Source organism: Medicago sativa, chromosome 5 (genome assembly GCF_051527215.1).
Source record: "Medicago sativa cultivar Bolivia chromosome 5, Bolivia_mono, whole genome shotgun sequence".
Taxonomy (NCBI): Eukaryota; Viridiplantae; Streptophyta; class Magnoliopsida; order Fabales; family Fabaceae; genus Medicago; species Medicago sativa.
In genome coordinates this window covers 28,778,874-28,793,168 of record NC_140753.1, presented here as the reverse complement: position 1 = coordinate 28,793,168, position 14,295 = coordinate 28,778,874, and the positions used below count along the sequence as shown (strand labels likewise).

At 39.0% G+C, this 14,295-nt stretch overlaps 1 protein-coding gene and 1 pseudogene across 1 annotated transcript; both read right to left on the bottom strand.

The window, feature by feature from the left end:
• Positions 1 to 10,556: 10,556 nt before the first annotated feature.
• Positions 10,557 to 11,033, bottom strand: LOC146921569 (uncharacterized). Its single transcript, XM_085711334.1, has one exon. It carries the CDS (start codon positions 11,031 to 11,033, stop codon positions 10,557 to 10,559), a length of 477 nt encoding a protein of 158 aa, XP_085567460.1.
• A 1,410-nt stretch (positions 11,034 to 12,443) lies between these two features.
• LOC146921568 (uncharacterized) lies at positions 12,444 to 13,822 on the bottom strand (annotated as a pseudogene).
• Between the last annotated feature and the right edge of the window lie 473 nt (positions 13,823 to 14,295).

Here is a 14,295-nt window from a genome sequence, read left to right as displayed (position 1 = left end):
ATAGGCAGCCTCATTATACCTGGTCCTATTTGGTTGTTTCAACTGTGGCTTTTAGCCACTTTTAGGACAAAACTAGCAATCAGCCTCCCCGCCCATCTTTCGAAAGCATATGAAGATAGACCCATCGTGGTGATGACATCCTGTCATTACGTAATATTAGGGACTTATTGTGACATTTTGATAGAGTTCTCATGCAATTTATACTGTTCTGGAGTGCAAAAAGCTTAAAATTTGAAGTCTGTTCGAAGGAAATCGCGCCACGCCAATTTCAAGCCGTGCTGCGATTTTTGAAGCAAAATTACACACTTCCTGTAAAGAGGAAATCGCGGCACGCCATTATACAAGGCGCGGCGCGATTTTGATGGGTCAGGCCCATGACTTCTATAAATACTGCACTCAATCTGAAGAACAAGGGTTACGATTTTGGAGAGCAAAGTGCGATTTTGAGACATCGGAGACGGCTAGAAGGGCGATTTCTTCATCCTTTTACCAATTCATGTATGTTTTAATTATTTCATTGATTATGCTATTTGTAAACTCGATTATGAGTAGCTAAATCTCTTAGAGATTAGATCCGAGATGAATCTTTGTAACCCTAATTGACACATGTTGCTGTGAAACTCTATTTTGTTTATGAATTCAATTCTAGTTTATTCAATTCAATTGTTCTTAATGCTTTTTATATCTTGATCACATATAACTTGATTTCGTGAGAATGAATGACCACTGACCATGGCTTTCAACTTAGACCTAATTGAATTGTTCTAATAAACAGGGTTAGTCTAGGAATAGATAATCGTTTGTTAGTGATAATAGGTTAACGTTCGGTAAAACCTTCAAGAATTATTAGACCACCTAAGGAATTAGGGGCTGTAGTTTAAGAAGAGGGTCCTAACTCAAGGGATTGATTAGGGCTAATTTGTTAATCATCGTAAACTAGAAGAGGGTTCATAACAAATAGGTGCAGTAGACCAATTAGGGGAACTTAGAGGATTCGACGGATCTGATCTCATCTTTCTCTCATATTTTCTTAACCAAATCTTTATTTTCTGTTACTTGATTTAATTAAAATCAAACCAAATCTACCGCCTAGTGGCAAATCAAAATAAACCTTTACACATCCTAATTATATAACGAAATTGAATTATTGAAGTTAAAAACAGTCCTCGTGGGATCGATATTTTTACTACTTCGATAGTATTTGGTGCACTTGCCAAACGTCTATCAAGTTTTTGGCGCCGTTGCCGGGGACTGTTGAATTATTTCAACAAGGCAATTACGTTATTATTTAGGATTTCTGTCTTTTATATTTTTGTATATATATTTATAAAAAAAAAATATATTATGCTCTTTGTTTTCTTCTCATTGTACTGTGCTACTGAAAAGTTTATCCAAGTTTTGCAGCTATGACAGACAGGTTACTCCTCTATGACACAGAAGAGATTGCTAAGTTGCAGTATGAAAAATATATGCTATCTTTTAAGATCAAAATTTTGGACAACAAAATCTCGAGTTGTGGTCGTTATGAGGCGAATACACCAGGTAGTGATGGTGAAGGGAAGAAAGAGGTGATCAACATCGATTACAATACTCAACTTCAGAATATTTTAGATGATTTCTTGGTGTCAAATCAAGTTTTATTTGAAAAGTTTGATGTTCAGTGTGGTGATCTTGTTGAGAAAGCACATGAGTCTCAGAGGAAGCTGGTTCAGATGGAGAGTGAGTGTCACAAGGTTGAGGTGGAAGAAAAACCCAAAGTGAGGAGTGTTGATATATTCCCAAAGTCTGAACCAACGGAGGTTGAGGAAATCACTCGTGTGCAGATGGATGCACGTCCTTCTCTACGGTGGGAGAGCTTAAACTCTAAAGGTTTAACAGTGAGAGCATGGGAGCATCTACTTCTTTGCTACAAATTCATGGAATTCCTACCAAACAAGAAGAAGAAGAAGGATGATATATTCTTTCTGACATATTTGCCACCCTAACAGTGGTTGAAGCGTCAAGCTCAATGACGTAAAAGAAAGCGCTGGGTGGGAGGCAACCCACTGTTTAATTTTCAGGTATGATTTTATTGCTTTCAAAAATAAAAACACAAAAATATTTTTCTTTTCTTTTTAATACGAGGCAGGAAAGTTTTAAAAAATTGTTCAAGTATACCTCCTGCAAAGAAAATCATGCAAGGTACTGATGTCTTGCATGATTCTTTCCTCAAAAGTTTTTCAAAAATTCAATGAACTCAGGCATTTTTCAAGAAAACAAAATTTTTGGCCTGAGGAAGCAAAGCATGCTCCCTGTTTGATCAAAATCGCGCCGCGCCTTGTTATATGGCGTGCCGCGATTTTGCCTACCAGTCTATAAAAACCCAGCTTTTCCACCATTTTTCCCATTCCATTCTTCCTACCTTTCTCTACCAAAACTTCCCTAAACTTCCCATTCACGAATTTTTCTCATATTCATCTCCTTATTCACTTACTAAACATCATCAAATTCACCAATCCAAACCACCATCAAACCACAATCATTCCAAACCTTCCCAAACTTCACAAAACTTTCCTTTCACCATCTTCCTATACCACAAATGGCCTCCAACCAAAGAAACACCCGCTCAAAGAAAGCCACCAACCCCACGCCATCCATTTCATCAATGACCAAGCCCAAGAGTTTCATCAATCTATAAAGAGTTTCGAGGTCATAGGGGAGAGGAAGTTTGATTTCACGAAGCTTGTGAAATATCCTTTCTTTGAGTCTGAATTACGAAGGAGGGGGTGGACGAGGTTGAATGATATGATCGACGAAGCAAACAACAAAACGGTGATCGTCGAATTCTTTGCAAATGCAAGGGTTTCCGATACACCCTTTCAATCTTTTGTTCGGGGTAAGACCATTGATTTCAGCCCTGAAGCGCTTAATGAATGGCTGAATGTTCAACCACCGGAGGAGTGTTGGGTTGAGAAACTGAGGAGGGAGAGATTTGGTATGACAGAGGATACATTTGAAGACATCATTACCACGATGTGTAGGCCTGGGTCTACTTGAAAAAAGTCCCGGATGCTTACCTATGCTGAGATGTTACCATGATGATGTGAACATGGGCTGATCTACTGATGGATTAGCATTTTCTGCTTTGTATTTTAATTTCAGTTATTTTTCTTTTGATGTATTTTCTTTATTTTCTTTTTAATGTCGAAGTCCATTGAACTTATTTCCCTATTGTAATTGCTCCTGCACTTGTTTATTATTAATGAATTTGTTTTGTTTCATGTGACCTATTCCAGTTTAGTAACAGTTGTTTGATGAAACGGTATTCCAAAAGTTCTAAAGGAGGGGTGACTTGATTCAAAGGCGAAGTGTACGGCGTTGCTAGGTAGTCACATACTCCCAGAAATCTCAGCCATAAGGTTCATTGCCAAATTTGTTTTTCAATTTACTTATATTTAGATTAGTTTTCCATGCAACTACATTTCTAGAACTTGCATTGTTTCTCTATTATTGATTGGTCTTTGTCAATTACTCACTGAGGCAAAAGTGCTTGGTCCTGTGAGCCTTTTTGAAGCCTACCCTGTTTTAAATTGTTAAATTTATCCTTTCTTAACCAATTTTGAGCCGGTAGGATTAGAACTTTTTGTTCGGTGACAAACTACATTACAAACCTAGAGACTTTTAGGATTTGCCCCTTAATGTATTTTCTGAGTTAAGGCATTGTAGTATGTTGCTAAAGATTAAGTTTGGGGTTGCTATTGGAATTTGCAACCAACTAAGTTTGGGGTGGGGGTACTAGAGAATTAGAGAACAAAAAATGAAAGAAAAAGAAAAATTGTCATGCAAAATATACACAAAAATGGTGTATGAAAAAAAAAATGAAAATGAATGATGAAAAAGGGACAAAACATTGAAAATCCGAGTAACTTCAAACTCGATTGTCCCTAAATGTTAAAAATATTCTCTAGTACCTTTACATTGATTGTTATTCCAAAAGGGTGAATGAATGATGGATTGAAATTTTGTGCTTTAACTTCCGTAGGAATGCCTAACTCAAATTTTGTGTAGCCTACTTATCCAAATATATCCCACCTTTCACCTAAGCCCCGTTATAACCCTAAAGACCTCAAAAGTGTGTAATGATATTGACTTTGATTGATATTTAGAAACTTTTCAAGCGTATGGTAATATGTAGACCTGCATGTCGACTGGTAGAACCCTGTTTCAATTTGATGCGAGGAGTTGTGAATTGGTGGATGCGAACAAGTCAAACTAGCTCATCTTTAGCTAGAAGGAGAATGAACTTTTGGGTACTATCGTTTCGTCAGGTAACTGTTATTTTACTGTCATTTGTCACTGTTGCAAGCAAATTCCTTGAGGACAAGGAATGGTTTAAGTTTGGGGTTGTGATGACATCCTGTCATTACGTAATATTAGGGACTTATTGTGACATTTTGATAGAGTTCTCATGTAATTTATACTGTTCTGGAGTGCAAAAAGCTTAAAATTTGAAGTCTGTTCGAAGGAAATCGCGCCATGCCAATTTCAAGCCGTGCTGCGATTTTTGAAGCAAAATTACACACTTCCTGTAAAGAGGAAATCGCGGCACGCCATTATACAAGGCGCGGCGCGATTTTGATGGGTCAGGCCCATGACTTCTATAAATACTGCACTCAATCTGAAGAACAAGGGTTACGATTTTGGAGAGCAAAGTGCAATTTTGAGACATCGGAGACGGCTAGAAGGGCGATTTCTTCATCCTTTTACCAATTCATGTATGTTTTAATTATTTCATTGATTATGCTATTTGTAAACTCGATTATGAGTAGCTAAATCTCTTAGAGATTAGATCCGAGATGAATCTTTGTAACCCTAATTGACACATGTTGCTGTGAAACTCTATTTTGTTTATGAATTCAATTCTAGTTTATTCAATTCAATTGTTCTTAATGCTTTTTATATCTTGATCACATATAACTTGATTTCGTGAGAATGAATGACCACTGACCATGGCTTTCAACTTAGACCTAATTGAATTGTTCTAATAAACAGGGTTAGTCTAGGAATAGATAATCGTTTGTTAGTGATAATAGGTTAACGTTCGGTAAAACCTTCAAGAATTATTAGACCACCTAAGGAATTAGGGGCTGTAGTTTAAGAAGAGGGTCCTAACTCAAGGGATTGATTAGGGCTAATTTGTTAATCATCGTAAACTAGAAGAGGGTTCATAACAAATAGGTGCAGTAGACCAATTAGGGGAACTTAGAGGATTCGACGGATCTGATCTCATCTTTCTCTCATATTTTCTTAACCAAATCTTTATTTTCTGTTACTTGATTTAATTAAAATCAAACCAAATCTACCGCCTAGTGGCAAATCAAAATAAACCTTTACACATCCTAATTATATAACGAAATTGAATTATTGAAGTTAAAAACAGTCCTCGTGGGATCGATATTTTTACTACTTCGATAGTATTTGGTGCACTTGCCAAACGTCTATCAGAAGGAATAGGCTTGGCTATGCATCAGTATGGTAATAGAAGTTCCCAAGATTTGTTCTCCATTGCTTATAATGCTCTCTTAGGGTGTGATGTTTTCACTCCTGCCATGGCCCCATTCGCCATCCGATCTCGAGGGCCAACTTGGTTTACAAAAGAATTTTCGACAACCTCCATCGAAGATGAGGCAGAAACCAACGCCATATGGGAAGCTTATTTAGCCCCCACATTTTTATCAGCAGTATAACAGCTGGTAGTCCCTACGGGGTGTACGGTTATCGGCCAAATCATGCTGCCAGACAATTTGGTTTGGTTCAACCAAAACCTAGCTCCTTGTATAAATGTGTAGATGACCTGAGGCAGCCCTTGATAGAACATGTGTGGAGATCAACTTTGCGCAAAGCTGAGAAACAAAATCTCATTTTCAAGCCCACTTCCTTTGTTTTATCTTATGCATGCACTGAGGCATTCTTTCGATGGTGGCGAGACTATTATAAGCGCCAAACCAATCAAGTGAATCCTGACACTTTGCTTCCTCAACTGATACTTGCTTTTAACACTATGCAGAGCAAAACAAAGAAGAGCAAAGGTACGCATATTCAAGAAATTCAGGCTTTTCAAAAATTCTTTCAAACTGCATATGACCCTTTGCATTTAAAAAGGGCAGTTCACTATGCCGCCCACACTCTAAGAGATAAAATTTATGACAAACTTCCTTCAATGAAGTATCCACCTTTTACTCCCAGTAAATACCTTTTTGCATTACATTTTAAAATGAAATTTCCACCACTGCCAACCAGTGACTTGGCGCTAGCTTTTAGGCCACCATATCCAAAATGGCTACCTTGTGATTCTTTACTGGGAATGAAACAAAAACTAATAAAGAAAGATGAAGATAAAGTGACTGCATCTGAATGCAATCTATACACATTTAGAGGTCATCTTCATTTAAAGCTACCTCACATTCGAATCACTTCTCCAATAGGAATAGGTATGAAATCTTTCAATTTTTTAGAACAAACAAATAATTTAAAGAAAAAAAAGAATCGCTACTTATCTTTCTGTCCATTTGCTCGCAGCTGACCCTCTAGAGTCAGGAGACGGAGATAAGGGTGATGGTGAGAGCTTGCAAAAACCATCGACGTCCAAGTCAGAGAAATCATCCAAAAAGAAGAAATCTTCTAAATCAGAGAAAAAGAAGGCTGCACCTTCTCCTGAACCATCTCCCAAAGAAACTGAAAATTCCACAACTGAAGACAATGTAAGTCCTCATGTTTCGATCAGTCTTTAAATACCATATTGTATGATAGTAGCTTAACGTCGAATTTTGAGGTTCTTTTCAGCCTGATTTTCCTCCTGAGGCCATAGAAGTCACCACAACGTCTGAAGTACCCAAGACCAAAGAGGGTCGAAGAAAGAGGAAACAAAAGGTCCAGGAAGTCACTGTCGAGACAACGCACACTGAAGGGTCTCCTGCCAAATCAAGCTCCAAGAGGAGGAAACGCAGTCACAAAGACTCGAAACCCAACAGTGCTCATTCCTTTGTAGGTGACAATGTATCGAAGGTAATTGTCGAATTAATGCTATATTCAACAAATTTTGATTTTATCCATGTCATTTCGACAGCTGCCCATAAGGCTCGCTCTGTTTTTCTTTCCAGAGTATCGATCATAGCGTTGCTGATACATCTCAACATGGTCAGCTTCCATCTGCTGACCTAGCAACTGCATCTCCCATTGCTGAAGGAGAAGAAGGTGTCGAGACCAGCACCCCTCCAAATGTTGAGATAACTTCTCCTAATCAACCACCAGAGGCACATGATAAAGAGTTAAGCTTGGAGAAATCGACTGAAAATGAGGAGCCAGTCTTAACAAAGAAAAACTCTAATCATGGTGACTATTCATCGAAAAATGTCATGCCAATAGCGAGCCCTCATCCAATTGATACGATCATCGGTCAAGAAGAACTGGATTGTCTTGAGAAGGCCAATCCTCCAGACGCTTTTGATTTCTTAATAAAGAGTGACGTTCTCTTCTCGAGGAGTGGTGGGAAATCTTCAAACGTCTCCACTGATGATCCATCAGAAACTTCAAAAGAAAATCTCTTGACGGAGTTTCGGAACAAAGTTTTGAGAGCCAACCTGTTGGAGGCCATTGAGCAAGATGACAGTGTCATCGATGAGGTGAAAGAACTGCTTCGCAAACTAGGCAAACTTCCTTGTGGCTCGAAATTTCGAGACTTTGATCAAGTGTTGGAACCACTCCTCGATGGTATTCGCCAAAGCTTTCAACAAAAGAAAACTAGTCAGACCCAACTTGAAGAACAAACGCAGCGTTGCAACCAACTTCTAGCTGATGTTTCTGCTTTTCAAGTAAAGTTTGATGCCTTTTGACAAGAAACCCCAACCACTCAACAGAAGGTTGAAGAGATTGATGCTACCATTGCAAAATACAAAGCAGAGATCCAAAACCTGGAGACCCAGGGAACCAATCTCTTAAACAAGGAGAAGTTTATGAAACAAGAGGCTCTTGTTGCCATACAAAAGGCTAAGGATTTGAAGTTGTTCCAACAACAAATAGCGGTCCTTACAGACAATGGCAAGGCTCTCGATGAAAGGCTTTCTGAATTCAAGGGTCAACTCGACAAACTCACCTCCGAATTTGTTATTTAAACAAACTCTTTGTAATTTTCCTTTTAAAATACTTTGTTCCTTTTAATTTTGTATTCTATGACGGTATTATCACCGTTTTAATGGCATTTTTACTTTTTATCTCTTAAAATATTCAATTGCCAATTTATTTTCTTTAAAATATCACAAAATTACTATTTGGAACAAGTTTCAAGAAAAAGTAATGATGAGAAACTAAAAAGTCTCTTTTGTTTAACCAAACAAGTTAAACTGCCTAGGAAACCGTAAAGTTTCCTTTCAATGATGACATTTGAAGAAAATAAATGAAAATAAATAAGATTTTACAACTTCCCTCTTTTTCCAAGATACATCTGCAGATGCCACTATGCCACGTCTATACATTTTTGCAAGGTGGGAAACCGTAAAACTGTAACTTCTCACAACTGCTTCCTTCACTATAAATACCTCAAACTTCTCTTGAAAGTTCTACCATCTTCCCTATTTTCCTCTATCTCTTTTGAAAAGAAAAACTTATCAAGCGTTTCCTCTTACTTTCAAAAATGGAATTTCTGGGCGATGATCTCATTCTCAACATTGTTAAAAAGGTCGCTGTTGACATTTCGTATGCTCTTTGCAGTTTCATGAGAACCAACAAACGGCATGCAATCCTTTGCAGGTCTGACAAAGTTCTAAGGGTTCTCAACAACAACTGCATCGAGTTACTCATTGATCTCGACCTGACCCCTGACAGTCTGAGGTTCATGTGGCGCTTGTGGCATGCTGGTCACCCCATGTTTTGCATTCTCCGGTGTATTCAACAGATGCTTCATCCCAGGCCACGCCTTGGTGTAATAAAGCAGTTGCTCAAGAAAGCTTCGGATGCTGGCTCCAACAGCGCCAAGTATTTCGACGTTTTGATAAGGGCTACTAGTTACCCTGCCCCTGACTATGAACAACTTTTTAAAGATTTCTGGGAACTCTTGATGACCAAGAATCTTTCGCAGTATCGGTGTGACATCTTGGGAGGAAATACTAACTTTCGATTTCATTGTCATTGGTACAAAAGGTGGTTTCCCCTGCACATGGTTCGTCGCGTCTACTGAAACAACTGGCACAACTGCCCTGGTGATGGAAGAAGGGGAGGTTATCCCGGATTTCTCCCCGCTATCAAAACTTTTGTGTCCGTTGTCGTCTTGATAGCAAAATTAGGTGGCTGGTCGATGTCTTTGGCTTTGACCACAATGCCTAGAGCATTGAACTTCAACTCTTCGCATCTTCCAGCCTTTTAAACTTTTGCTTAGTTTATTTTTCTTGCACTTTTATTTTGTAATGGTTAGTTTTATCCATTTTAGGACTTATGATGTAACATGCCCGTTAGTTGACACTTATCTATTAATGCCATATTTCGTTTCTTTTCGAACTACTCTTGTATGATTTTGATTTCTTGTAACATCGATTTATATTTTTTTAAATACTTTCCGTTTATGCGCAGAATTCTTTGATCATCGTTCAATTCTTCGATTTCATACGCATTATTCGAAAAAACTCTCCGAATTTCCCATGGTCCTTCCCAACTGGGAGACCATTTCCCGAAAACTCAACTTTTCTTATCCATTAGTAAAATGACTTTCCACACTAAATCTCCTTGAGCGAAAAGTTTTGACTTAACCTTTTTGTTATAAGCCTTGGCTACCCTTTCTTTCTGTTTCGTGAGAACTTCTAATGCCATCAATCTTTCTTCATCTAAATCAACTAACTCATCTAGGATCATATCCCAGTAATGATTTGTTGGAATTTCGAATTGTCTTTGGATTTTAGTCGATTGAAGTAAGATTTCGACTGGTAATACAACATCATGGCCAAATGTAAGTCTAAAAGGTGTAGTATTTGTCGATTCTTTGGGAGAAGTTTGACATGCCCATAAGGCCTCACCAAGAACTTCATGCCAATTCTGGGGTTTTCTTTTGGTTTTCCTTTTAATGATGGAAATAATATTTTTATTCGCTACCTCGACCTGACCATTTGCTTAGGCATAATATGGTGTCGAAGTTAATAACTTAAAACCTGTGTTTTCAGCAAATTTTACCATCTTTCTACCAGTAAAGACATATCCTTGATCTTTAGTAATAATCTCTGGAATGCCAAATCTTTCTACCATCTTATTACTTCATCTTGGGTAACCTCTTCTAGTGGGATTGCCTCTATCCATTTGGGAAAGTAATCTATCCCAACCAAGATATATTTGTGACCTTTCGATGATTTAAGTTTGATTTCCCCAATCACATCCAAAGCCCATCCTCTAAATGGCCAAGGTTTGACAATCGAGTGTAGTTCAATTACTGGCACGCGTTGTATCCCGGCATGCTCTTGGCATTCCTGGCAACCCTTGGTAAATTCTATGCAATCTTTTAGCATAGTTGGCCAGTATACACCTTGTCAAAACAAAAGCTATTTCATCTTATGACCTGCTTGGTGTGTGCCACATGCTCCACTATGAGTGTTGGAAACAACCGAGTATGCCTCCGTTTCACTGAGACACTTGAGTAAAACTCCCTCTGGAGTCTTCTTGAACAATTCATTCCCCACAATTACATAAATCAGAGCCCTATACTTTATCTTTCGACAAGTTGTACCATCAGGATTTTCTAAATAATTAACTATGGGCTTTCGCCAATCATCATCAGTTAAATTGTTAATAACCAAAATTTCGACCAAATTCATACCTTGTATATGTTTGCGAGATGCCTCTATGCCCCCAAATTTTGGTATTGACAATTTCTTAAGAGGAGATTCTTTCAAACTACGCTTATTCCTGATCTCAATTGGCTCATGCCCTTGGTATTTCGAAACTTTGTACCCAGAAGGCATCTGAGCTAGATCGTTCGCTTCTTGATTCTCTATACGTGGAATGTGTCGTATCTCCATATGGGTAAAACGTTTGAGCAATGGGTTCGCTGCAGTCTAGTACAAAAGCAAACTTTCTTTAGCATATACCATATTTGCGCAGGATCAGCCAAACTGTCTTAGAAACAGTGGATTAGTAAAGGTTCATTGTCCTTATAAGCTGTCATCTTCCTCGCATACATGATTAAGTGATTTTGTGAGCAGGTATCCCCTTTGTACTTCTCGAAGTCTTGTGTCTTGAACTTGGGAGGTATCACCACATTTGGAACCAAGTAGATATCGTGCACATTCTGACCAAACACATCCTTACCGCGGAGAGTCTTTAACTCTTTATGTAACACATCCTACTTTTCTTCCAAGTTACCCATCCTATCATCTCCCGCCACACTATCAGAGTGATAGATCTGTCCCTCTTCCTTCTGGGCTGTATGAACGAGAGGTCCTGCATAAGTCATGGCATCCTGAGGAAATGGCTATCAGGGTTGAAAAAAAGATGTTGACTACTGACCAGAAGGAAACGACATTTCTATAGCACCAGGATGAACACCTTCGTTAGTCATGAGTGGCATGCACCATGGGTAACCTTGAGGCATGTAGTTCTGAGGAGTAAAAGTGAAACCAGGAAGACCAGGAGGACGGAAGCCCGCATTGTACATATTCCTCATTTCACCAGAAGAAACTTCAGTCACGAGAGGCTGTGTAGTACCAACACATGCAGCAGAGACAGTAATAATTGGTTGTGAGGTACCAGCAGGTGCAACAGTAACAGTAGGAATAACAGTAGGAATGGGCTGGGCAAGAGAAGTGCATCAGGATGAGGAATTGCAACTTGTGCCTGAGCGACCTGTGCTTGAGAGGCTTGTGCCTGAGCGGCCATCATGGTAACCATCATGGCAATTATTTTCTCCATTCCTTCCTTGAGATTTCCAACCTCCTTCTTAAGCTCAATGTTTTCCTGATCCGCAGCTGCCATTCTCTTCTTGATATAGGCTCGAGTACGGTGAGTGCGACTAGGCTTGTACTGAATACGCGGGGTCACTTTGCTTCTCTGAGGCTGAAAGGAGTAAAATATGAGACATGGTTTTGACACTTATGAATGCAATATGATGCATGATATGCTAAATGCAAAAATGTGCAATTTTATTTTTTTATCGAAGGACTTTTAAAAGCAATTTTGTAAACATAACAACTAAAACAAATCATTACAAGATAATTCCCTTTCTAACAACAAAGCCAAAGGATAGACTTACAAAGTAAAACAAGATAATTCCCTTTTTACAATAAAGCCAAGGGATAGACTTACAAAGTAAAACAAGATAATTCCATTTTTAACAAACTGAGCCAAAGGATAGACTCCAAAGTACATAACAAAAGGCTAGAAAAACATAAAAAGATAAAACAACTAGGAGGCTCCCAAGCTCCTGAAGTAGACTACTCCTCGAAATCTGGATGTGCGCCGGCAAAGGAATCCATGCGCTTCTTCTTGCTCCCGAGGATTTGGTCAAGTATAGCATCCTTCGCCAGATCATCTTGTTCAACAATTTTCTGTTCTTTCTTGTGGAGTTCCCAAGCTTTTTGCTCTAGTAAGCCCATTATGGTATCAACCTCAAGTTTCTTTTCTCGATACTTTCCTTCCAGACTCGCATTCTCAAGGGTTAACTCTGCTATCCGCTTCTGGTACTCCTTTTCGGTATCAAAAGTCATAGGTAGAGGTGGTGCTGGAGTCATCGCAGATAAGAACTTTGGTAGTTTGTAAGGTATCCCAAATTGGATAGCCCTATCTATGATCCATTGAGTGTAGGATTCATGGATGACACCTGTCTTCTTTCCCAACTGGCCTTTATCCCTCATGCGGATAATGTTCCAAGCTCGCACAATTTGTTCTCTCATACCCTGACTGTCATTCTGGTTGTGGTAATACACATTCTCTAGATAAATGTTGTGAGGATTTTCTTCCATGGGGTACCTAAACTGGCGTTTGGCAAGAGGTACATTATGGAATTCCCCACAACTGTCAGTGATGGTTCCCTTGTCATAAGCCCGGTCGTACCACACTACCTCAGCTGGAGTAAGGGACATGAGCCTTTTAGACCAAAGAACATTTTCTGGATTAGTTGTGAAGCGAGGGGATTGGGGTAAGTGAGAGATAATCCACCTATATAGCAAAGATGCACAACAAAGGATGGTTCCATGACCCGCTATGGTACGTTCATGGATGGAATGGTATGTATCGGCTAACAAGGTAGGGACGGGGTTCTTTGATAGGAAGATGTGGATGGCATTAATGTCAACAAAGTTATCAAGGTTAGGGAAAAGCACAAAACCATAGATGAGCAAGGCAAGGATAGCATCAAAGGCATCAGCACTGGACATTTCGTCAAAAAGGTGGCTTTTTGGTAAAGGAAGTAGGTAGACAGGCCTAAGAGTTTCCCCTCAGGGATGAGATTGGCTTTCACTTCAGCTGTTGTAAGGTCGAGAGCTGCAACAATGGTTGAATGTTTAAGGGTTTTTTCAAGGCCGTTGAAGGGTACTTTGTCAAGCACTGGTAAATCGATCCAATAAGAGTACTCCTCAAGGGTGGGAACCACCTGGTAATCTGGGAAACCAAAGCAATTATAGATCGGGTCATAGAACTGAACTAAAGTGTGGAGGAGCCCCCCATCAACATCCGTCTTGACGATACCAAGCAAATTTCCATAGTGTTCGTGAAAGTGCTCCGAACAAGCTACCTTCCTCCCTAGCTTCCTTAATCTCAAGAGATCCAGCTTCCTGAATCTATACTGCCTAGCGTACCTCGTTCGAAAAGTCATATCTACGATGTTTACAACAAAGCTTATATAAGTCCTTCAATATTTGATGAATGAAAAATATTTATGGATGGATGCATACATGTATCATTATGCCAAAGAACAAAGAAAACATGGTGATGTTTAAGTTCCACAATGTTGGAGTTTAAGGGTAACAACGCTATTTTGGTAAGGACTATGGATTCATTTGCCATTGTAACAAGGGTTCTACCAAGTTCCCAAAGTTTTCAACCATGTTGGATATTTGTATGTTGGCTTCACTTTTGCCTAAAACAAATATTCATGGGAGATGTTGGACACGATGTTCCAACATCCTAGCATGGTTCAGTTGATCTGCACCTTGTCTTGTTTTTTGCACGCGTTATTTTATTTAAGGAATCCACGCCTTTATTCTTGTTGGTCAAGTTGCGTGCTTTTAGTACAGAATCAGATCGTTTGTGATTTCCTAAGATTGTGCTATTTAATTAGGAAAGTTT